At 37.6% G+C, this 26,729-nt stretch overlaps 1 protein-coding gene across 4 annotated transcripts; it reads left to right on the top strand.

Annotated features, from left to right (window-relative positions):
- WBP4 (WW domain binding protein 4) lies at nucleotides 1-26,729 on the top strand. Of its 4 annotated transcripts, none has more exons than XM_008585964.1 (11): nucleotides 1-145; nucleotides 441-686; nucleotides 1,656-1,728; nucleotides 4,154-4,216; nucleotides 4,299-4,422; nucleotides 7,692-7,859; nucleotides 10,580-10,626; nucleotides 11,101-11,176; nucleotides 13,126-13,319; nucleotides 18,724-18,887; nucleotides 25,477-26,729. In XM_008585964.1, coding segments are annotated over exons 2-11 (1,122 nt in total). In that variant the 5' UTR covers nucleotides 1-145; nucleotides 441-684; the 3' UTR covers nucleotides 25,688-26,729. The 4 variants fall into 4 exon arrangements, with proteins under 4 accessions (XP_008584186.1, XP_008584185.1, XP_008584183.1 ...); XM_008585963.1 differs by having other exon boundaries at nucleotides 1-169; XM_008585961.1 differs by having other exon boundaries at nucleotides 1-349.

Here is a 26,729-nt window from a genome sequence, read left to right as displayed (position 1 = left end):
GCCCGAGCGCGCGGGCGTCGCGGGGGAGGGGCGGGGCCTTCCGGCGCCACAGGAAAGTTCTGAGACGAAGCCCAGCGAGTCGCCGTTCCCGAACCAGCTGTTTCACCTTTCTTTTTTAACTCCGCCAACGGCTTCCAGCCCTCAGGTCCGGGTTGCTCCGTTGGTCAAAGTGCGTGAGGACTAGTTGGCAAAGTTGAGGGCAGCGAAGTCTCTGGGAACAGCTGTTTGCGTTCGGGGCGGAGGCGGCGCGCGAGCTCCTTGGTCACAAGCCAGCGAGCCTAAAAGGAGGGTGGAGGTTCGAGATCCCAGGGAAGGAGAGCGAGAAAGCGGAATGGCACGAGGACTTGAGGTTTGAGTTTCCTGTCCCTTAGCTCAGGTCCCGTCACGCTTTCGCTCCTTCTCGGTGACCTCAACTCCTTTATACCGACCCCACCTCTCAGGAGCCTGGAGTACCGCCCCTGTAGGGGGAGGAGAAGAGGAAGAGATTTCGAACGCGGATTGAGTCGTCTGGGTACCCGTAGTGTGGAACCGGGGAACGCTGGTCCGTCCGGGAAAGGAGGGAGGTGTCCGGGCTCGGAGGGAGGTTCGGGTGGGCCTCACTCCAGGCCCTGCCCGACACTCCCCGCGTGGAAAGCACGAGCCTAACTTGGGCCCCAGGCGACGTGCGGAGCGGCTGGCGCAGTCATGTGAGTTTGGTCTCAGGTCTTAAACGAGGTGTTGTTTCTCTGGGCGGCCCTTTCTCCCCGGGGTCTTCCCTCCACCTTCTCCCGCCCTTCGGCCGGGGGCGTGACGGACGCGTTCTTAACTCGCTCGGGACCAGCACCAGACCTGCAGGGCCGGTTCTCTGGGCGGAGTAGAAATGCTACCCCGCGGAGCGCCCTGGGGGCGCGGAGCATTGGCTCTAGGGTGGGAGGCCGGTGGCCAGTTGAGGTAGCGGCTTGGACGGCTGTGGGTGATGCGACGTAGTTCTCGCTCCACCTACGCCGTCGGGGGTCGCAGGCTCCCCTTCCGGTTCTGAAGCGCTTGAACCCTCGGGTATTGTGAAACTTTGGAGTTGGGCTGCGGCCACCGCTGCCTCCCCCGCCCACTAGAGGCGGCTAGCCCTGGATAGCGTAATGACGACTTCTTTTTTTTGGTCTGCGTTCTGAGAGGTCCCTTGGCTTTTCCACGTCTCTGTTGCACTGAGGTCGAAGAACAAATTGTATTAACGGATAGCTTTGGAGAAACCAGTCTTCCCCCAGAGTAGTCTTGTGCTTTGTTCTTTTGGTGGAAGTAACTTGACTTAAGGCAAACTTTGAGTTTCCTCAGACCTCCATTACAGCAGCCTCCAAAAAGCCAGAAAGGATAAGTGTTCTTCTCTAAGATGTTCCTTATTTCTGAATACCGACGACGGTAACAAATGAGGAATTTTTTTAAAAAGCTATTTTATGTAGAGGAGTTTTATAATAAATCTGGTGCAGACTTTTTCTACTCTACTGACAGCAGAATTTCAATTGACTGCTTCAGCCAGAGAAATAATAAAATAGGGAGCTATGTATAACAAGACAAGATTCAGAAGCGGAGTCTGAATGTCAAACTCCAAAAGGATGTGAAGCCTGCAGAATTTTACCTTTTTTAATTTTAAATAAGCTTAAATGTGTTTTTCCCTTTTTCAGGGCAGACTACTGGAAGTCACAACCAAAGAAATTCTGTGATTACTGCAAGTGCTGGATAGCAGACAATAGGCCTGTATGATAATTCCATTCTTAGAGATTCTAAGAATAATGTGTTTATATGTGAAGTGTTTCCTTTTTATTGAAACTCAGAGTTTACAAAGCACTTTCATATACACTGCTCTTGATTTTTCAAAATATCAAAAGAATTCTGTCTTATTCCCTATATGATAACTATAATTTCTTCATTTTCATCAACCTGAATTTGATTACGTAGTAAGCCAAAGTATTTCTCTATACCCTTTCAGGAAATGGTTAGTGAGTATGCTGTTTCATCCATGTTTACAAAAACATCTACATTATAATGGTGTTGTTTGGAATACTATCATATACATAGAAAAGTGAAAATATAAAAAGTCCTTAAAATATAAGAACATAATTGTAGTTTTTCTTGTATGATTTCTAGTCTAAAGATAAATATATTTGGTGCAGAGCTTTATATGTTTAGATGCTTACATTTGAAAGAACATCATTATCTCCTCTCATGAAATATAAAAATAGCAGCTCTGTTAAGCACATTGTTACTGTATTTCATCGTCTAGATTCATCTTTTAAGACAAAGCAAAAAGCACACGCCTGATTTTTTTTTCCCCACGTCTTATGTATGTCATACTACTGTGTACATACTACATAAATATGAGGGTAGCTGTTACATATATACTCATATCCTTTTTACTTGACAGAGTTAGACGCACAAGTGTAGTAGTTCCATTATTAACAGTGTTGTATTTCCCTGGTAGGCATTTACCATTGTCTTCAAGGTGTTTGGGGTTTTTTTCATTTCTATTTTGGTTTGGTCTTTTTGAATAGTTGCTAGAGTTCTTGTCTATCTTGTTTGACTTAGGCCATTCTTATAATAAGTGCTATGAATGTTTAAAACTACACAGATTACTGAGTCTCTCTTCCTTGGAGGTATCCAGGCAATACAAAGAATTCTGTGAGTTAATGTGGAGTAAATAATCCCATCCAGTGTAGTCTGTCTTTATTTCCTTGAATTGCTAATACACATTGATTTAACCTTTAATTAGGAACAAAACTAATTTAATTTTGAATGGTCCTTTAATATTGTATTCATTGTGTGGTGTAATCAACCTTAGGAAACCCAACATATGAAAAATAGAGGATGATTATTTGCTTTACAAAGTCACACTTTAAAGAGTAATTCACATTAGTATTTTAAAATAGCTCAGTTAATGCATCATGTAAGATTTGATTGATAGAACTTATTTTGCGGAGTTTACCAGGAGTTTTTTACTACAAACAACCAGATACTTATAATTTAGGGAGCATTTCTGGTTGTTTAAATAGTTAATAACGCTCTCACACCCACCCCTGTCCCCATCCATCCAGTTACCATCACTCCCCTTATGTGACCATTTTTTCTTATCTATCCTTTCATCATTTCCATATGCATGTAGATATAGGTTCTTACTCTGGCACACATAAAAGGTAACATATACACTGTTCAACACCATAGTTTTTTTAAAAATGAACCATATATGCTGGATCTCTTCATATAAATTTATAGGGAGCTTCTTTGTTTTCTGTTACAGCAGCATATGGGAATGTACAATAATTTATTTAACCTGTCCCCTATAGATAGTTACTTGGATTGTTATTACAAACAGTGCTGCAGTGAATAACCTTGTACATAACACCATTTTGTACATGTGCAGGTATATCTATAGAATAAATTCCCAGAAACAGGATTGCTGGGTCAAAGGGTAAATGTTTTTGTAATTTTGATAAATTTTGCCAAATTGTCTTTTGTAAGAATTGTACATTTTATACTATTACTACATTGTATAAAAGTGTTTATTTACAATTTACTGGGGTATTTTTGGTTTTTTTGTTTGTTTGTTTTGGCTAGCTGGTACAGGGACCTGAACCCTTGACCCTGGTGTTACCAGCACCACAATGAGGAATTATTAAATGTCTACTTTCCTCCCCAGGTTGAGGAATAAGATTCTAGGGATCATTGTTTGTTCTCTATGTCTCTTTCTTAATGTGGCAAATAGAGCAATGAAATTCTAGAGACTAGTTTTGACATTTGATATTGAGAGGTGTTTCTTAAGACTTTTTTTCCCCCCACTCTTTTGGCTTCATGTCTTGTTCAAGTCCTCATTACAATCATATTCACTAGATTAGTCATCAAGGATACTTTATATTTTTCTCCATTAATATGATCATCATAATTTATTTTAAGAACCAAAGGAAACCTAGTCAGAGGGCATAGTAATAAATAATGTGGTTCACTTCCCTAGCATTTCATTAAAAAGGGCCAATTTAAATTAAAATTAAACTGCTTTTATCTTTTCTGCCAATCATTTTAATTTCAATTTTCTTATGCTCCATTCCCATATAGGCTGTATTACCTTACTGTTAATTTTATGATGTTTATATACTTTTCCTTTGTATTTTCTCTTTTTTTAACTTTTAAGAGTGTTGAATTTCATGAAAGAGGAAAGAACCATAAGGAAAATGTGGCAAAAAGGATCAGTGAGGTAATTTAAATTGTTTCTTTGCCAATTTTTCTATGTAAATAGTCCTTTATCTCACTATCACTTTTACATGTATCTTACATAGATTAAACAGAAAAGCCTGGATAAGGCAAAGGAAGAAGAAAAAGCATCAAAGGAGTTTGCTGCAATGGAGGCAGCTGCCCTGAAAGCATACCAAGAGGATTTGAAAAGGCTTGGCCTAGAGTCAGGTAAAAAAGCAGCCAGCATGTTTTAAAAGTAACATCAGAGGTCATGCTAAGTGAGCTTCATCAGTTGTTTTCATAAAGAAGTTATATACTCAGTGCTTTTATTCTGTATCATAGTCCTATTTAGACTGTGAGTCTTAGCTCACACTTTTGTTTTGCTTTTATTGCTTCATCTTTTAACACCTCCATTCACAGCAACCATACTACCTTTTGGGTTACCTAGTCCTAGCTCTGTCCTGGGTGAGTAGTTCATTTCAGAGACACTTTTAGTTTTTCAGGTGTTCTAATTATTTAGCTAGAAGACACTATCATTAAAAAATAGACCTCGCATTATAATTATAGTTCACTTTATCCATATGCTCAAAACTATGAATCATGTTTATTTATATGGCTGAATATATAGTGAGTTAGCTTTTTGTAGTTAAATTAACTAACTTTACTACTAGAAGGCAGATATTTTGAGGGTTTGAGGATAACAGAGTTCCAGGTAAAAGGCATCGTTTAACTAAAATGTGTCTATCTTGTCACTGAATTTAGGCTTTAAACTGGAAGCTTCTGTGGGCCTTACTTCCATGAGAAATCCATTGTCCTTAAACGAAGCATATAGCAGATCTCAGTTGTTGATCTTGCATAGTGGTTGAGATAGTCAACAAAGAATGGTATTCATTACTCTAATAAAAACAGCTTTCAATTAAGGTTTTGAGCAGAATAACCAGTTAAATTAATTGTCCTTGCCTTCATTAAGTAAGAATAATTGTAGCCAGACTTTAAAAATATTATCCTGGACATTGGTAGTTAAAGGGGGCATAGGGGATTTTTTTTTTTTCTAATTATGTATAATTTTGTGCTATGGTTTGTTCGGAGGTTGTTTAAAAAAAGGTTTTAGTAAGCATCCTTATGCATGCATCTTTTTCCATTTATCTCTGTGGGTTCAATTTCTAGAAGCAAGATTGCAGTATCAAAGTGTGAGAATATTTTATATATTGATAGCTAATACCAAGCAGGCTCCAGAAATGTTGGGCTAATTTACACTTTCACTAGAAAAAAAATAAATTTATTAACTGGCACTGGGAATAACTGGCCAATCATTTGGGAAAAAATAAAGCCATAAAAACTACTCATCTTTTCACACCAGTGTAAATACCTGTTAGATGTAACACTGGATTTGGTGGTTCTTTTCAGTACCTACGGATCTCCTGCAAAAAAAAAAAATTATATTTATTTGCATTTCTTTGAATATTGGTGAAGGTAAACATTAATTCTCTTAATTGCCTTTGCCCTTTTTGTCCTTTTTTCTGTTAGAATGTTTGATTTGCAAGGGATCTTTGCTAGGAACATTAATCCTCTGTCATATTTGTTGTAAATATTTTTTCATTGTCTGTCTTGTATATATGGTTTTTGACAGAAATTCTTAATTTTTATTTAGTCAGTTTTTTTTTTTTTTTTTTTTTTTTTTTTTTGTTTTTTTAAAAAATTTTTTTTTTTTTTTTTTTTTTTTTTTTTTTTTTTTTTTTTTTTTTTTTTTTGGTGGCTGTCTGATATGGGTGTTAGAACCCTTGACCTCGATGCTATAATACCATGCTCTAAGCGACAGAGCCAACCAGCCAGCCCTATGTAATCAAATTCAACATTATTTTACTTTGTGTTCTTTTTGTAAATATCTTTGCCCTGGGATTTATATTGGTGTACAGTAGTTGAGCTCAACCATAGTGCTCAAGTGCTGGTCCCACAGGAAGTTCCCCCATTTTAGAAGTAAGCAAAGGACAACAAATTAGTTATAGTACAGAAAGTTTAAGTGCTAGGAACAGCAAATAATCTAATACAGAACTGAAAGAAAAAACAAAATACCCACAGACCAGAGACAAAGTTTGTTATTAAAACAGGAAAGGTCTGGGCTGGCCCATGGCTCACTCGGGAGAGTGTGGTGCTGATAACACAAATGCCACAGGTTCGGATCCCATATAGGGATGGCCAGTTGGCTCACTAGCTGAGCCGTGGTGCTGACAACACCAAGCCAGGGGTTGAGATCCCCTTACTGGTCATCTTTTTTAAAAAAAAAAAAAAGGTAAAGGTCTCACATCACCAAAGAACACCTATAAAACCTAGAAGGACCGGAAGTTCCTTGGGCTACCAAGCCAGGGAGAGAGGAGGGCTGGGGGCCTCAGTCATGCCCTGACACCCACAACCAGTCTCAAACATGTGAGGGTGGGGGTTCAAGGGTCTCAGCCACGTCCCCCAACACCAGCAGCCAGCCTAACATCGACCACAGTCGACCACCAAGCCACCACAGGAAGCACTCCAGGCTCCAGAGGTGGGGGGGGGCTTCAGCCACACCCCTCTGGCATCTGCATCCAGCCCAGGAATGAGCAAGCCACAGCTGGAAGCCCCCTGGTCTCCCATGCAGGAATGACGGGTGCCACAGGCCTCAACCCCACCCCTCCTCCTCCCACCCTATTTTCTTCCCCTTTCCCTTCTCCCCCTCCCCAGCAGCTGCTCTGCAACAACAACATAGAATGTAAAAACATATATATTAATAAATAAACCTAATATGGGCCGGCCCGGTGGCACACTGCTATAGTGCGCCGCTTGGGAGCGTGGCGGCACTCCCGCTGAGGGTTCGGATCCCACATATAGACCGGTTCCCGCTCACTGGCTGAGCAAGGCGTGGGAGCAACACCGAGGGTTGCGATCCCGTTGCCGGTCCTGGTCCGGTACGGGGGCGACACTGAGGGTTGCGATCCGTTGCTGGACATGGAAAAAGACAAAAAGGAAAAATAAATAAATAAATAAACCTAATAAATAAATAAATAAAATACATTGGTGTGAAAAAGTTAGAAGGAAGCAGTGAGTCAGGAATAGTTGTACTTCTTTTCCAGATAATCAACCAGTTATTCCAAGACCTTTTATTAAATACTGTCTTTTTCCCCTCTACTAAGAAACATCAGGAATCTACAGTTGACTCTATCTGTACTGTTCTGTTTCAGTCATATGTCTGCCTGTTTCTGTATCAGTTCCACACTGCTGGATATTTTTTTACCATAGTTTTAGAATAAGTCTCAGTACCTGGTAGGACTAAATTCCCCTTATTCTTTTTTATTTTTACAATTTTCCTGTACATTCCTACATATTTATTTTTCCGGATGAACTTTATAATAATGTGTCACATTCCCAAAAGAATCTTTCAGGCTTTTGACTGGAATTATTAATGTTTTATGCCAGCAAAAAAAAATAGTTGCTTTGGCTACTTCACTTTTCTCTCATCACTTCTATAGAAATTTCAGAGCCAAGCATATCACCAGTAACCAGCACTATCCCACCCACCTCTGCATCAGATCAACAAAAAGAAAAGAAGAAAAGAAAAAAAGATCCTTCAAAGGGCAGATGGGTAGAAGGCATAACCTCTGAGGGTTACCATTACTATTATGATCTTATCACAGGAGGTGAGTCATATAAGTGTAGAACTAGTAGAGAACAGTTTCACTAGTAGAATAGAACAATTTATTTTGTGTTAGGATTTTCACTTAATATTAGAGCATTTTAAACAATAAAAGACTGTAACTTTTCATTTTTGCTACAAAGGTGAAAAAATTAAGTGCCATTTAAAAAGATGCCCTTCACATAGTGAATTGGTGTCATACTTAGAGCCTTAATAATAGGTTTCTTACAAGTCAACTATGGGTTCGTATTGTCTCAAAACCCTCTGAAAGTATGAACTACAGAGAAATAAAGCATTTTACATGGAAATAAGGCATTTAAAATCCACTTCACAAATTGTAGGGGTCCTTGAAATAAAATATTCTATGGAAGAGATTTTCTATCCAAAAACAGTCTGGGAGCCAGAAACTGATTTCTTTTTTGGGTGTTTTGATTGACCTAGTAAAGTACTCCTTCATATTAATGTTGGATATCAATCTCTAATAAAATTGTTTTTCAGTAAGAATATCAAAAACATCTTTTTGTTCTTCTTTAAACCTAAGTATATTTGGGATTTTTACTCGATATAAATTCTGGGATAAATAAGTGTGTTTTTTCCTACATTTATATAGCATCTTACTCTTCAAAAACATAAAATTTACTGGCAGAAATAAGCAAGTAAGCTTGATACAAGGAGGAATTAGAAAGTGCTGTAATAGAAGTATAAGATTATATAGGAGCTTAAAGTGAATAATTAATTGTGATTATGTGGATCTGTGACATTATCACAAGAATTACTTTTGAGCTGATCTCTAAGCTGAGATGAAGCCATCAGGAATGATGTCTTTACTCACCGTTTGTATCCCTAGCACCTAGCATAGTGCCTGGCACAGTGCAGGCACTTCTTGAGTATTTTGATTGAATAAGATTTTGGTATATTATTAAGAAGGTACAGCGTTCCAGACAGATGGAAAAATATGAACCAAAAAAGGATTTGAAAATTTGGGAAATAGTCATATGGTAGTGGTAAAACATAAGTTGTTTTGTTGAAGATGTCGTGGCAGAATGAAGCTGGAAAAATAGATTTGGGGCCCTTTTTATGGAGGGCTGGGAGAGCGATGGTGCCAGTTACTGAGATATGAAATACAGGAACCAAAAATAAGTTTAAGGGGAACAATAATAAATTTAATTTTGTGTATGTTCAGTTTGAGGTACCTATAGAATATTCATGTGACAATTTTCAGTAGCTAATTGTTGGTTAGAGCCTGCAGTTGGGGAGCTAGATTGAGTCTGGGGATGTAGATAATATGTTAACCTTTAGGAGTACATGAGATCACAAGCAGAGAGATAGAGCAAGAAGTAAAGAATGTTGGTAGTATGAGGGTATTTCAAAAAGTTCACGGAAAAATAAATAATACGAATTTTTCCATGAACTTCTTTAAGTTCCCCCCGTACATAGACAGTATTAAAGAAACAGGTAGAAGAAAAGCCAGCAAGGGGCCGGCCCGGTGGCGCACTGGATAGTGCGCCGCTTGGGAAGCGCGGCGGCGCTCCCGTCCGAGGGTTCGGATCCCACATATGGACCGGCTCCCGCTCACTGGCTGAGCGAGGCGCGGGAGCAACGCCGAGGCTTGCGATCCCGTCGGTACGGGGGCAACACTGAGGGTTGCGAGCCGACGCCGGACACGGAAAAAAGACAAAAAGACAAAAAAAAGAAAAAAGAAAAGCCAGCAAGGGGCGGGCCCGGTGGCGCACTGGATAGTGCGCCGCTTGGGAAGCGCGGCGGCGCTCCCGTCCGAGGGTACGGATCCCACATATGGACCGGCTCCCGCTCACTGGCTGAGCGAGGCGCGGGAGCAACGCCGAGGCTTGCGATCCCGTCGGTACGGGGGCAACACTGAGGGTTGCGAGCCGACGCCGGACACGGAAAAAAGACAAAAAGACAAAAAAAAAAAAAAAGAAAAGCCAGCAAGATTAGGAATGGTTAGGAAGGTAGGAAATGAGATTAGAGAGTTCAGCATGAAGAAACCTTGAGCTAACAATATTGTAATTATTATGATCTTTAGAATCATAATCAGTTTTGGTCTACAGAGAAATAGTAATATTCTCTGTTTGTTTGTACTGACCCTTAAGTGAAGTACATATTTGCAGTTCAGCAATGAAGATATCTTAAATGATTATATTCTAGGGATTAGAAGTCTTTTTCAAATTTACTTAGAAACTATTTTTTTCTCCCTTCTAGTGCTTCTTGTTTACTCTCTTTGTTAACCATCCTACTTTATATACTCTTGCTTTCAGCAATTCTTTTTTTTAATTCCTGCATATTGTACTTCATCTTATTCCTCTTCTGAGTCATTATTTATTCCATCTCTCACTCTCCCTTGCCCCAAGATGTCAAAAGGCCATGCCCTTCAAAACTTATCAAGCCTGAATTTCATGACATCTTTAAGAGAAGCCCTACCTGGCTCTAATAATTCCTGTGGAAGTGCCAGTGACTCCAGATCCTTCATTCTATCCTTTTTTCTCAGTTACGTCGCACTTGCATGTATTCTTCTGAAAAATACTTCTGGGATGTATGTTGTTTCTTTTTTATTTTTCAATTATGTATTAAACTGTAGACTTATAGTGTTCTTTCTACACAGTGACTATCTTGTAAGTTTTATCCAAATTAAATTTTTTGGAAAGTTGTTTGTTTTTTTTTTTTAAAGCAAAAAGATTTTATAAATGCAATATATTTTGCTTTAAGCATCTCAATGGGAGAAACCTGAAGGATTTCAAGGAAACTTAAAAAAGGTAACTGAAGCACATTAATAGTGTTTTTGCTTTATTCTTTAAAGTGATTGGCTTCCGGGGTTTCTGTAGAGTTTTAAGCAAATTTACTTTTAGATAAGCCCCCCTAACCCCTCTGTGTTGCTCCTTTCTTTCTGTAATCCTTTCATTGGAAGGCTGGGTGGAGGTGAAACAGTGATATTTCTCCGGAAGCTCCACGCAGGACAAATATTGTTAGTTGGTTTGTACTTAGTTGCCATTATATGTCCCTGTCCATCTAGAAAGAATTGTTCCTAGCTTTCAAAGGTGAGACATTCTCTCCTTGAAAGTTGGCTCATGATTAGCAGAAACTAAGCTTACTGGCCATGATCGGTACCACCACCCCAAACTCCCAGGTGTCTAGAAGAAAGGAAAGGGTGTCTGAATCTACCTTAGTTACTCAATATATAACTATCATTGTTATTTTCAGTTTACACTAAATTTTTTATCTCCTATTAGACAGCAGTAAAGACCATTTGGGTAGAAGGTTTAAGTGAAGATGGTTATAGCTATTATTATAATACAGAAACAGGAGGTAAGTATTACCTTTGATTATCTTAATTATCTAAAATTGTACCTGAAACTGCTTATTAGCCTGCTGATGAATCATCTGAAATTGCAGATTTTAGTACAGCCATACACCACATAATAAAGTTTTGGTCAACAACAGACCACATATATGATAGTGGTCCCATAAGATTATGATGGCTGTATCATATAGATTAGGTTTGTAGTAGGCTATACCATCTAGGCTTGTGTAAATACACTCTATGATGTTTGCACAGCAGTGAAATTGCCTAATGATGCATCTCTCAGAATATATCCTCATTAACCAACGTATAACTACATATGATAAACATATTTCTATAGCAAGCATGTATTATTTTTATAATTTGAAAATACTACAGTGCAAAAATATTTCTGGTTATAATATATTGTGCTGCACAGTAATGTTATTCTCAATTGATATTTCACTCACAAATTTTAAAAAGAATCATTTTAACTTTCTCTAACATTACTGGTTTTTATCATTATTTTAGGAAGTATAATCATTACCTTGGAAGGTACCTCAGAGATCACCTAGTTCAACTTGCCTTTTTTTAAAAAATACAAAACTGAAGCTATTTTAGCAATGGCTGAAATTGTCAAATTTTCACTTTTACTTATTTAATACTGTTTCAACTGTATAAATATTTATAAAACATGCATAATTACTGTTACCTAAAATTTTCAAATATTTTATCTCATTTAATTTCATAAAACTGGTCTTCAAGTAATTGTACTTGGATTTTAACTGCAGTTAAATTTACCAGTATAGCTGTAGTATTGGTGTAACTTTGGAAGTTTTTGGGTTTTTTTAATTCATACTATCCAAAGCCTTCTACATAATATTAAATTTTTAAGGAAGAAAAGGCCCTTTTAACCTCCAAGCAGATACTTAGCCTGCACAGTGATGGCAGTGTTTCTATACCAGTAAAACTGAAGTTTTGAATCTTTGTAGAGATAAAATAATACAGCAATATACTATAGCCTTAGAGTTGACAAATCTCAGCTCAGTGCACAGCTTCTTCCCTTACCAGCAATGTGATTGTGGGCAAGTCACTGAGCCTGTAATCACTCTTCAGTAAAATAAAGATGATCATATGTACTCTATGGGGTCATGACAGTCAGATGTCTTTATAAAGTTCCCAGAACAGTTCCTGGCAAATAGTAGGTATTTAAAAGATTATTTATTTCTTGAAAATTCTTTTCTTATTTGTGTGAAATATAGGTAAGGAACCTTAATGTTCTTCATTAGTGCTGGAAAGATACCCTATATTAATTAAGTGACTATACATATTGATTTTCCCTGAGTGATTTTGGTTTATGCCTGGACCAGTGTAATTATTAATAGCAGCCTCAGCCCTGGTTGAAGAACAAATTGTATAGTTTCTCTCCCTTTTATTAAACTAAAAATAGAATAACTGCAAGATAATTAGAAACTGTCATTTTACTAAAAGTCCAGTGAACCACCAGATGGCAGTAGAGTTCAATCTAATGAGACTTTTTTCTCTTCTCGCTATAGTAATGACAAATTATATTCATTCAGATTTTCACAATATGATTTCACTTTGTGAAAATCCCAGGAAATCTTTGTGATAAGAAAATTCCAGGAAATCCCGTGTATGCTCATTATCAGTATATTTCCTGAATTGGTGCCAGGTGAATTCTGAGAGTCCTTAGAAGTACCATCCAATTCTTAGGTCTCTCTATCCACTGGGATTGTTGTTTATACACCTAGTAAATCCAGTTTGTTTGAAATTAATTGAAGATATAAGAGCAAGAGGTTTGAGAACTTATGTATTATTTTCTTGATCAAGAAGTAGTACAGAATATACGCAGTATTGTCATTGAATAATTTTAAGTGATAGAAAGTGTTATATTGGAATTATTTCTGAATAGAATGAGTAAATAAATAACGTGACTATTAAATGTGTTGAGCAGAATCCAGATGGGAGAAACCTGATGATTTCATTCCACACACTGGTGATCTGCTTTCTAGTAAGGTCAATGAAAAGTCACCTGACACCCTAGAAGAATCCAAATCATCAGATTCACATAGTGATTCTGATGAGGAACAGAAAGCAGAAGAAGGAAAGGTCTCTACAGAAACAAAACAGCCAAAAATAAAATTTAAGGTAGGTTTTTAGTTTACCCATAGCAAAAGTTTACCAATTTATAAAAAGCTCTTCAGACCTTCTTCAGTCTTTTGGTAGAGGACAGAAATAAAGCCAAGACATATTTTGGCAGCTGGATAAATGGTTGTACCGTTTACTGATATCCTTTTGGGATCAAGACACTAAGTTCATTTTAGACCTTCTAAGTTTGAGAGACCTCTGTAATATTCAGAGAGCTGTCTGAACAGGCCAGTCTGCATATCTAGGCTAGAAATACTAATTTGAGTATCATCAGCATATTGGTAAGTACTTTAAATCTTAGAATAGGTGGGATAACCTAAGAAAATAACCTTGGGTAATATTGAACATTTAAGTATCAGGCAGAGAAAGAGGAGGCCACAAAGTAGACTGAGGAAGAGTAGTTAGAAAGATATACAGAGAAGCAGAACTTAATGCCCCAAAGCCAAATGAGTAGGGAGCATTGAGGATTAATTAGGTTGAAAAAAATATGTCCATTGAATTTGGCATTTAGGAAGTCATTGATGCCCTCCTAGAAGTTTCACCAGTGTTTTGTGTGGCAGAACTCATATTACAGGAGGTTGGAAAGTGTTTCACACTGCATATGTGGTTTGGATATGAAAGGAAAAATAGAAATTAGATGATAGGATGGTGGCTTGATATTGACTCTTAATCATGAGAGATTTGTGGCTGTGGTAGTTTCGTTGAGAAGGACTTCAAAGGAGGTAGAAAGGGAATACCAACAAGAGCAGATGGATAGATTGGTCTTCAATAAGAAATAAACTCATTTTCTATAAGAAGGTAAGGTTTTCATTTTCTGTAAGAAGTTATGACTATAAATGAGTTGGTATCAGGGAGGAAATTGAAAGAGTCAAGCTCTTAGCCTCAATTTTCTTATTCATAAAGAAAGGAGGATTGCTTGCTGAGAGTGGGGAGCTTTGAGTTGCTTACAGCATTAATGGATTGAAATTGTCACTGATCTGGGGTGAGGAAGGAAATGAACCAAGTAAGAATACTGACAGGGAATGCCGAGTGCCCAGCCATGGTGGGAAAGCAGAAAACAGACATTTTTACAGTATTGCTAGTAGTACTGCTTTTATGACCTTCTCCACGAACACTCAGTACCAAAGCAGAGAAGACACATTAAAACCTTAACCCATGGTTGAGATTGATGGCCTGAGAGGGATAGGAAAATCAAGGATTTTCAGGCCACACCTAGGATCTTGTCATTGTCTGGAATTTCTTACTCCATAATTCTTGATGGGACTTAGAGCTATCCAGTTTGCAGAGCAACAGGAAAGCACTTGTTGTAGTAGCCTTCTCACAATGTTTATAGTCAAATTTAGGTAAGCCAGTACCCAACCTGGGGCAGAAATTCTTAATTTCTCTGTTATCAAAATTAATGTGCCCATAGTAAAAAATAATTAATTACAAAATACAGATAAATATGGACAAACTACATATAATCCTGCCAACTCCCAGAAAAATCACTATAATACTTAGTGTTTATGATCTATAATTTTTTTCTATTCAGACACATGCACATTATTTTAAACAAAATATTGAATCATACTGAAATAAGATTTTACTATCATTTTGCAGTGTAATCTATTACAAAGACATTAATAATTCTTCATCTGCCAAAATAATGGCTACATAGTGTTTCACAGTATGAATATACCATTACTTAATCAGTCCTATGTAGGAAAAGAAATAACTTGAGACACATTACTAAGCAGTGTTAAAGTCTGTGCTGAAATTGGATAGCATAAATTTTGAAGTCTCAACAGTTTGTATGATTTTTTTTTAAACACTTGACAGACCAAATTTAAGAACAAACAGAAATGTTGAGATGTCAGTACAAAACTATGCTGTCTACCCTGAGTGCATCATTGTGCAGTATATGCATGTATTGAAACAACACACTACCCCACAAATATGTACAAGTAAATGTTAACACTTAAAAAAAATAATTGGATAGATCTGTTGCTTTGTGTTGCTTCGCCCCCCCCCCCCACGGATTTGTCACTTCACTTCCCCTTAGTGACAGAGATGCAAAGGATTACTTAAAGCCCATCTCTTCCAAGCAGTGAGAAGCCCCGAAGTAGTTAACTTCCCTTTCTTGGGAAATTAACACAGAATTGGGGTTCTTTTCCTGCATTTATTTTCCAGACCAGGAAGTTACAGGAAGAGAACAAAGGTGAGGTTATAGTTTAACAATATAGGCTGGTAACTTTCAGTAAACACAAGCCAGATGATATTCCAGTAGACAATTAAGTGGTCTTATCAACACAAGTTTGATCTTAGTAAACATTCCTTCATATAGCAATTTCTCAGTATCTTTACATAACAATCAGTAACTAGTCTGTCTTTGAGCCAGCAACCTGCTGTGCCACAATTCTTATCTTGCAACAGAGACTTATAGCCTGAGGAAAATTTCCTGTCCTTGCAGGGTCAATTTTTTTTTTTTTTTTTTTTTAAAGATGACCAGTAGGGGGATCTTAACCCTTGACTTGGTGTTGTCAGCACCACGCTCAGCCAGTGAGTGAACCGGCCATCCCTATATGGGATCCGAACCCGGAGCCTTGGTGTTATCAGCACCACACTTTCCCGAGTGAGCCAGGGGCCGGCCCGCAGGGTCAATATTTGAAACTGCAAGGCTTTGGAAAAACAGGCCCTGTGAAGTACATATGCTTTATAGTATATTCCACATCTCCCCTGTTTTATTTATTTAAAAGAAAAAGCAAACCTATAGATCAGATTGGCACAGTTAAGACAAAAAGCATTTTGTTAAAGCAAAGTTAGTATCATTTAGCATGGCAAGTCCTTTTAATTTACTTCAGGTGAGGACTGATGATGTCATCATCTCAGGGCAGGCTGTAGCGGCATCACTCCAGGTGCTGTGAATTGGGTGTTATTAGCAATTGTTGAGACTCGGGAAAGTCTCAACTTCACATAATAGTTGATTCTGAGTTCAGAGAGTTTGTTAATGTTAAAACTGTCCAGGACACTACTGTTTTCAGAGCATCTAGTGTTTTGTTAAATCTTTGATCAATTACAAGTCTTTGTTTAAGAACAGGATGTCTCATCCAAGTTGCAAACACCCTCTTTAAGGCCAGGAAAATTTAGAGAACTGCTTTTGTAGAGAAGACGTTATTTCCCCCTTTATGATTAAGGCATTCCTCATAAAAGCATTGATGATGAATATCTAGATTGAAAAGGTCTTACTTTTCATTGCATAAATCTCTCGGTGTTGGGAAGGCTCTTTCCCAGGTGGTGATTGAAATTTTGTTGCTTTGTGTTGCTTCGTCCACCACGGATTTGTCACCCCTCTTCCCCTGGGTGATGGAGATGCAAAGGATTACTCAAAGCCCATCTCTTCTGAGCAGTGAGAAGCCCCAAAGTGGTTAACTTCCCTGGGAACGCTCAAGTGAGAGCCAACCCTTCCATTTGGGAAATTAACCACTTTGGGGTTTCTCACTGCTCGGAAGAGATGGGCTTTGAGTAATCCTTTGCATCTCCATCACCCAGGGGAAGAGGGGTGACAAATCCGTGGGGGGTGAAGCAACACAAAGCAACATAGATCTGTGTTTGGAAGTGTTTAGGTCCTATGCAGTCAACAAGAGTAAGAACAAAGATATTTCGGATGCTTATAAAGGAATGTTAAAGTGATTCCCTATGGGCTTGGGTATCTATAAGAAGCCTGTTCAGTCTAGAAGAAACCAGCAAACTTGGAACAGAAAATGAAGTTAAGGTATTAGAGATGGTAATGAGGTTGGATGAGAGTGATAAGAGAAGGAAGGGAGCCAGAAAGCTGAAAAAATTAAGAACTACTGTGGTCAAAGAATGGGCTTTGGCTTTTAAGATTTCACAGGTGGGCATTTCAGAGTAGTGATCTAGTTAAATTACAAGGAACATAGGTATAAAGATTTAATATTTGAGTACAACCAATATACCAGGTGCTGTGTATGAGGAAGGAGATGTAATATTAGATGGCTGAAATACAGTGAATGCCAAAGTCATTGGTTTTGAGGCTCACAAAGCTGATGCCAGTGGCCGAGCCCGTGGCACACTCGGGAGAGTGCGGCACTGGGAGCGCAGTGGCGCTCCCGCTGCGGGTTCGGATCCTATATAGGGATAGCCAGTACGCTCACTGGCTGAGCGCAGTGCGGGCGACAGCAAGCCGAGGGTTGCGATGCCCTTACCGGTCACAAAAAGGACAAAAAAAAAACAAAGCTGATGCCAGAGGGTTTTTAAGCTCCCAAGGATGACAGCAGGAGTTTGAATAGAGAGAAAATGGTGCCAGAGTTGCTAAAGTTAGTGAATATGGAGTAGTAGCTAGAGGTCATTAGATCATGCAAGGAAGAATGTTTTATTCTCAGTAAAAATGTTTTATTTAAAATATCATGGTCTGGAAGCACCCAAGATTGCTAAGAGAAAGTGGATGCTGCCTCTTAGTCCTATGATACCAAGTGCAAGAGAGAATAAGTTTATATCCATTCAAAGAATTTCAAGGAAGTAGTGTCACAGCCCTGCATGGTTGTGCAGTTTGCAGACAGGCTAAAATCCAGCATATGTTCCACTTGCTAAACTGTGTCGTAAATCCTTGTTATCCCAGATGAGGGGGTGCCATAAGGCACCAGTCCCATCCCATGGGAGTTGCTTCTACCCCAAAGGGGTGTCTTTTTCTAATTCATTCAAAGTTACTTGTATAGTCCAGTGAGACTCTGGCAGTGTCCTCAAGTGAAAGTAACATTAGTTAAGACTAATAGGTTAAAGGAGTTCTTTAAATAAATAACGGATGTTGAAGAGTTTAATGACATGGCATCAAATTCAAAAGGGCCACAATATAAAGGGAGGTCAGTGGTGGGTGTGTGATTAAGGTGAGAAAGCAGAAAAGAAAAGAGAGGATAAAAGAGTTAATAGTGGAACTCATGACATTTAATAGGATCATGTTATGTAATTTTCAGAAGCAGCCTCCGTCATGGTGTATTAACATTTTAGACATAATGAAAAACTTCATCAAGCATTAAGTTCTATGTACTTTTATTGTATTATGTGCAAATTTAAACTTTTTTTTTTTTTTTTTTTTAAAGATGACCGGTAAGAGGATCTTAACCCTTGACTTGGTGTTGTCAGCACCATGCTCAGCCAGTGAGCAACCGGCCATCCCTATATGGGATCCGAACCCGTGGCCTTGGTGTGTTATCAGCACCACACTCTCCCAAGTGAGCCACAGGCTGGCCCCCAAATTTAAACTATTGAGTTAGTGTATTATTAGTAGTAGTAAATCTGTAACAAAACTTTTTAAAGATCTCATTAAAGAAATTCTGTTTTCTGGTACTTTTGCTTGAAGTGTGTCATTTCTCTTTTTTTTTGAATTGTGCTCTTAACTTTTACATTTCAGGAAAAAAATAAAAATAATGAGGAAGGAACTGACCCAGAAACACAGAAAGAAAAAAGTATTCAAAAACAAAATTTATCTGGTCCAAATGAAGAAAAATCCAAAACTCTTAAAAAACCAAACCCATATGGAGAATGGCAAGAAATTAAACAAGAGGTTGAGTCTCAGTAAGTACCTGAAATTTTAATCCCACTATTATTACAAACATTTTCCATCCCAGTACTTCCATAAATTACAGTAGCTAATATCAAGGATGCTGTGCTCATTAAAAGTGCAGCTCATTTCTTTTATTTCTAGAGTAGTTTTTATTGTTTCTAATTAAATTGTTTTAAATATTTTAAAAGGTAAGCTGATGGTTACTTTAAAAAGTAAGGGTAGGGCTGGCCCGGTGGCACACTGGAGAGTGCGCCGCTTGGAAGCGCGGAGGCGCTCCCACCGAGGGTTCGGATCCCATGTGGAGACCGGTTCCCGCTCACTGGTTGAGCGCGGTGCAGGCACAACACCGAGGGTTGCGATCCCGTTGCCAGTCCCCAGTACGGGCACGACACCGAGGGTTGCAATCCCGTTTCCGGTCAGTAAAAAAGACAAAAAAAAAAAAGGAAGGGTAATAATTGGTTTAATTCCTACCAAAACATGATATTTCTATTGACCACATTTACACACCAACTCAAACCATGTATGCATGGGCACTCACATTCACCATCATTAATCTATCAGAGAAACAAATACTGGCATATTCAATAAATGCTTTGTAGGATATATCTAAAGGCAAAAAAAAAAAAGCTCTTGGGGCCGGCCCGTGGCTCACTCGGGAGAGTGCGGTGCTGATAACACCAAGGCCACGGGTTCGGATCCCATATAGGGATGGCCGGTTCGCTCATTGTCTGAGCGTGGTGCTGACAACACCAAGTCAAGGGTTAAGATCCCCTTACTGGTCATCTTTTAAAAAAAAAAACTCTTGCTTGTTACTCTCTTAAAAGTTGCTCATGACACTTCATCAAAGTTTTTAAGCTACTTAAAAAACAGTTTTATCAGTTAAACAAAATCATGGTAAGGTCCAGGGTTCAGATCCCCATACCAGGCAGCCACAAAAAAAAAGAAAAGAGAAGATAATATGAATAAATAAGGTAATAATATAAATCAGGTAACGTCTTTACCATTATTTTGTGGGGTTTTTTGTTTGTTTTGGTGGCCGGCCAGTCTGGGTATCTGAACCCTTGATCTTGGTGTTATAACACTGCATTCTAACCCTGAGCTAACCAGCCAGCCCTCAAATCAGTTATTTTCTTAGGAATATTTATACCACAAAAGGAAAATATCACTCCCAGTTTCACATTTTAATGTTTCTTAAGTGCTTAAAGGAATCTTTAGGTTAAGAAAAAAGTATCTACATGAGTAAAGCAGTTATTCTCCAAAACGTTAATGCTTTCAAATGGTAATGTAAGATGACTGCTCTGTGTATACTTTTATTGTCAAGTTATTGATCTTAAAACGGTATTTTAATGAAAAGGTCATTGTATTAGTCTCTCTCTTTTGCTTATAACAAAATAACGAGCTGGGTAATTTGTAAGAAAATAAAGTTTATTGCTTACAATTTGAGAGGCTCAGAAGTCCAAAGTTCGGGGAACACTTATGGTATGGTGAGGGCCTTCTTTGCTGGTGACTTCAGAGGCACAGGTATCACATTGCAAGAAAGGCAGAAGTAAGAGAGACAGGAGAGCTTCTCATGCACTCTCCTTTTAAAGCCCTCAGAACCATGCCCATGACCACCATCAATTTATTAATTCATTTACTCGGTCATGGTCCTCACAATCTAATCACCTTTTCAAGGCCCCACCTTTCAATTACTGTAATAGGATTTCCCACCCTCTTAACACTGTCACAGTGAGGGTTAACTTTAATACATGGAGTTTTGAGGACACAATTCAATCCGTAGCAGTGATTTTTTTTTTTTTTTTTTTACAAGACAGAGTAATATAAGTTTTGAACAGCTCTATATGCTATTCTAATTAAAGAATTGATTCTCTAGGTATGCCATAACATAATATAGCTTAGGACTGCTGTGAAAAGATGATGATGATGATGATGAAGATGAAATGTTCAGGTTGTATTTATATTACTTAATGAAATATTAGGAAATATGTATTCGATGCTACGTAGTACCTGGTAGGAAATATGTATTCGATGCTATGTAGTACCTGGTAGGAAATATGTATTCGATGCTACGTAGTACCTGGTACTATGATAAGCATATTGACTAAATATATTAAAGTTACAGAAATAATAGACTCCTCTATTACTTCAGCCCTTAAGTCATCTCTTAAGTGACTTACAATAGGAAGGTGGTCCTACAATGCCAACAAATACTTCAAAGTTGAGACTTTTTCAATTAATCAAGAGTATTTTGTTATCCTTGTGATGAATATACTGTGAAGTCATTCTTAAATTTTAACTTACTCAGCCAATTTAATAAGTATAGATTATGTCTGACTTCATAAGTAGTCTAGTTTCTTAAGGGGAGGTCACCCCCACCCCCCAAAAATAAGCATAGTCTAGTTTCTTAAGGGGAGGTCCCCCCTCAAAAAGAAGCAATACATACTTATTATAAAAAGTTATTGAAAATGAAGAAAAGCATAAGAGTAACTCATTCAGTTACCCAGAGATATTAACATTTTAAAATATTTTTCCCAATTTTTATCTTTTTCCCCATTTAAACTTACATTATTAATACTTTCCTATTAAAATTTTATAGACATTTTTAATTGCTGTGTAATATTTCATTTTTCAAATGTACCTTGATTTTATTGAGTCATTTCCTTTTTGACATTTAGATTATTTGTTTTTATAATGAACTCTGATTATTATATGGATGTATTTCTCTGTGTATTCTTCTGACTATTTCTAGAAGGGGAATACCTGTTTAAAGGTTATGAGTATTTTGAAATCTTGATATACAGTGCCCGAATACTTTCTAGAAAGAGCCTACCAATTTATACTCCATCAGCAGTTTCTGATAATTTCTATCCCATTGGACACTCCCAGCATTAATTGTTGCTGAGCTTTTAAATATTTTCTGGTTTTACAAAAAGTATCTCATTTTTATTTTCTTTGATTTACTGATGAGGTTGGAATTTATTTTCATATATTTACTACTGCATCCTATCATCAGTTTTTGAGGAAATATTGTAACATGATTTACTAAGGTATATTGTTCCTCAAGTTTTATATTATGCAGAATGGCTTTTTTTTTAATTTTTGAATTTTCATTACCTGCTTGAAATTTTATCTTTGTCCTTACAATCTCCTTTATTTTGTTTTTGTAATTCTAACAAATTTTCTAACTATTTTTACAAATGATTGCAATGCCTCTACAGACATACTTTTCTAAACCTACATTTTTATTAATGTATGTACAGGGAGGAACATAAGATCTCTCAGTACTGTCTTCATAGATCTTTCTCATGGTTTGTGTGAGAGAGAAGAAAATTTGTTATCCTATAATTTTGTTTAAGATAATAGAACTGTGAATAGCACATATTTTAAATTTTTAGTCTTAGCAAACACACAAAAAATCATATTAGCTCTAAACTGCAGTTATCAGGAACTATTGTTGGTGGAGATCACTATTCTTGCTTTACTGGTTTTGCTGTGAGTAATATGTATAATCCACTCCAGGGCTCTTTTTATTTTCAAATGACAAGTGAATGCAGTGACTTCAAGCATGGCTGGATCTAGAGGATACTGTGACTGTCTCTCTCAGCTCTGCTTTCTTCTGCCTTAACTCCCTTCTCAGGCAGTGTCTCCCCACCTGATTGCAAAGCTTTAGGCTTGTATAATACTTACAGTTAAATATCCCAGCAAAAAGAGGGTACTTCTTTACTGGCAGTTCCCAAACTGGTCCTGTTTAACTTTTATTATATACCCAGTTCCCATTCCTGAGTTAACCACAAAGAATTCTGAGTGGACATGAACTGAACTCAAAACTCATGAGAAGTGGTTCCCAAAAGGGGAAAAAAAATAATAAGAGGATTTCTAGTGCACAAAAGAAATGGAGTGAGACATTAGAAGAGCCAAAATAAAATTAAAAGAGATTACATTCAGTATAGCTGTTGTTATAATTGAGCTTTCTTTTTTTTTTTTTTTTTTGTCTTTTGTCTTTTTCCGTGTCCGGCAACGGATCGCAACCCTCGGTGTTGCTCCCGCGCCTCGCTCAGCCAGTGAGCGGGAACTGGTCTGTATGTGGGATCCGAACCCTCGGACGGGAGCGCCGCCGCGCTTCCCAAGCGGCGCACCTATCCAGTGCACCACCGGGCCGGCCCTATAATTGAGCTTTCTGTATATTTAAATTTTCCATAACTTTTTAAATCCCCCTTTTTAAATTTATTGATTTTTTTTTCTTTTTTTAGATAAGATTTGCTAAAGGATTTTTTTGTTTTTCCTCAGTGATCCAGCTTTGAATTTGTGTATTTATTACATTTCCATTTATTAATTGATTTTCTGTTTTTTCATTTCTACTTTTATTTTTATAGTTTTCTTTCTCTGCCTTTGGTTAGGTTTTCTCTGTTTTTTGTTCTGGCTTCCTTTAGGTGAATACTTAGAATATTGACACATGGCAAGGGAGAGAAGTCTGTTCTCTTTCTTAATGGAAATAGTTAAAACTATTAATTTGTCTCTTAAAGATAGTTCTGCCCGTATATTCCACAACTGTGAATAAATGTTTCTTGATTTTATTGTTTTTAGAACAGTTTAATATTGTGTTTTGCTTACTTCTTGACTTGATGGTTTTTCAGAAGAGTATTTTATTTTTCAATCTCCTGGTGGGTGGGAGTTTTGTTTTTTTCATTTTTATTATGCTGTGTTCACATATAACCTTTACAGTTTTTGCATTTTGAATTTGGAAGTGATTATGGTTTTGAGGATGTGCTTATATCCTTTTTTATAACTGTTCCAAAGTTATTTGAAAAGAAGGTATATTCTCTATAGTATACTTATAGGCTCTTGCTTTTTTCTCTTCAGATACAAACTACTTTTCCTCTGATTGTGTGGCAAGGGTATACCCTACTCTACTGCCACTTTTGTGTGTGTGTGTGTGTGTGGCTGTACTGCCACTTTTGTTAACCTCCACTAAGGAGCTTCCTACTGTTATGATTTCAAAAGTGGAACCCCTTCTTTCACTCCCATAAGTTCACTTAAAGAGTAATACTGTAGCTTGATCACTTTATCAAAATACATACAGCACCAGGATTCAGTGAAATAAATGTCTCACATAGAAATTTCTTGGACACAGATTCATTTGTCCAATGACTAAACCCTGCTGTTCTTCATTACTCAAGTCTTTCTGTACTTGACTAATGGAATTTCTTAGTTTCACATGGAAGCAGAGTGGTATAGGGGAAAGAATGTAGATTTGGGGTCAGACAGGCCTGGGTTTTAATCCACGGTCTACCACTTACATATCAGTTTGATTTGACCAAGTTATTTAACCACTCTCTAAACCCCAGTTTCCTCTCCTGTAAAATAAGAATAGAAAGTCAGCGAATTAATATCTCATCAACTGAAGTGGTCATTAGCGTTCTTAGCACCATTGTCAGCAGTCTAAGGGAAAATAGGTAAGTAGGAGAAGCAAACAAAAATGGCATTTAATGTATATTTTTAACACAATTAAGAAAAGTTGTAGAAGGCATCTATTTTCAAAACAAATCATTCTGGGCCAGCCCGGTGGCGCACTGCTATAGTGCGCCGCTTGGGAAGCGCAGTGGTGCTCCCGCCGAGGGTTCGGATCCCACATACAGACCAGCCGCTCACTGGCTGAGCGAGGGGCGGGAGCAACACCGAGGGTTGCCATCCCGTGGCCGGTCCCAGTCCGGTACGGGCGCGACACTGAGGGTGGCGATCCGTTGCCGGTCACGAAAAAAGACAAAAAAGGAAGAAAAAAAAATTTAAAAAAAAAACAAATCATTCTCCATCTTTCATTTCTGCTTCTCTCTACATGCCAGTTTAATTCTCTATCTCCATAGACCTCCATTCTACAAGTAGAATGATATGTGGTTCCCAACAGGTTTTATACTCTGAGCCACTAGAGTTAAACATAATGATCTTTCTGGTCCGTGTTCAGAAATCTCATGGATAGGACTAGTGGTTGGGATGTGAGTTACTTGCTCTTTTCATGGAGACCAGTTGACCATCTAGAGGTAGGGTACTATGATAGGCTCATGTTAATCAGGTACTGATCTCAGGACCTGTCAGCTGCTTATTTATAACCAACCATATGGATGGTTGAAGGGCTAGTTCCTAGAAAAGGGGTGCTAGACAAACAGCCACGTGAGTCTTCTGCACTAGGACATTGAGATTCCACGGCCTTCCTCTTGTGTTATGTTATCCTCCAGAGTCCTTGTCAGTCCATGGCAAAATCAGTTTCCATAAATACTTCTTCCTTATCTACTTGTTCTGCTTATCATATTATGCATAAACATTTTCTTAGACAATGCATCCTTTGTGCAATAGGAATAAAATAGATGGGATTTTCTTGGCATGTGTTCATCTAAATTAGTGCTAGTATTAGTGCTTAGTATCTTAAATAACACTGTAAAGTCAGTATTTTAAAATAGTTTCTTACTGCAAGGTGACCAACCTCTAACCTCTCACTATTACTATTATTAGAAAGGTGATCTTGGGGCTTTGGTGGGCTCACAACTTATATGAAAACATTTGTCTTTCTGTGTCAAATAATAGTTTTATTTGTACTTTCTGTTCCAGTAAGGAGGTGGATTTGGAACTTCCAAGCTCTGAAAATGATTATATATCAACTTCAGAAGCTGATGTTGGTATGGAACCCAAAGTGGTGTTTAAAGAAAAAACAGTCACTTCTCTTGGAGTTGTAGCAGATGGAGTGACCCCAGTCTTCAAAAAGAGAAGAACTGAAAATGGAAAATCTAGAAATTTAAGACAACGAGGTGATGATCAATAATTGTAAAAGAGCTTTTTGTATTTGCTTTTTGGATAGAATGAAGACATATATCTTAAAGCTCCTCTGTGTTTGTTTCTAAATACTTTATGCTAAAAATTTAGATTTATTCTAAATGTATTTTATGTGAATTAAAATAAATCTTTTCTCATGTGAAATTAATTTTTGTTCCTAAAATGGAAGCCTACTACATTACATTGTAATACAGTGTATTATGTTCAGTGTCTGAAAATTGCTAATTATGTCATAATTTAAGATGCTATGTATCTGTTATTTAAAACATGGAAAAATAAGGCCTCTTCTATTTTTATTCATATGAACAGACTTATACTTCATTGAAAATACATTAGTTTTGCACACTAATATTCACCATTATCCAAGAAATAAGAGATGATTTACAGCCCAGTGATGATTTGGTTCTGAGGATCCTGTCAGAAGGCTGATGTAGGAAGTGTATGCATATTTCAATTTAAAGTCAAAGGCCAAGAACCAGGAGCAGCTCAGATACTTCAAATGTATTGCTTAATGTGAAGGAAAATTGGACCAAAGGTAGAAATGTGTATTCGTCCCAGTTCAGTTCAAAGCAACAAACGTTGCCCAAGCATTTTTACTTTGAGCCAGGCATTATGCTAGGAACCTGGGGGTATAAAGATGAATGAACTCCTGTTCTTCAGGAGTTCACATTCTAGCATAGTCCTTTTTCTCCCAATCATGTACTCTTTTTAGCAGCCTTATATGTACTGGAAAATATTTTTTAGGGTTTATTTAAATCTATATGTAGATGAAAGCTTAAACTAAAATAGTAAGGTCTCTAGCTTCAATAAAATTTTTGGAGTTACTTAGACAAATTAAAAATTTCACATTTTCTGGTTGAATCTCCATTTGAAGTAGATACCTCCCTTTATTACTTTTACAAATTCTTCAAATTATATTTTTCTTAAGTTGTACAGTATTTAACTTTTGGTAGTAAATATTTGTCTTTTTAAGATTACTAGTGTACATGTAAGAAAATGTTAGCTTATTAAAAACTTCATGGAAGAGTAAA

This window comes from Galeopterus variegatus, unplaced genomic scaffold (genome assembly GCF_000696425.1).
Source record: "Galeopterus variegatus unplaced genomic scaffold, G_variegatus-3.0.2 Scaffold3776, whole genome shotgun sequence".
NCBI classification, from domain to species: domain Eukaryota; kingdom Metazoa; phylum Chordata; class Mammalia; order Dermoptera; family Cynocephalidae; genus Galeopterus; species Galeopterus variegatus.
Note: the sequence above shows the minus strand (reverse complement) of the source record. Positions and strands in the feature narration are given on the sequence as shown.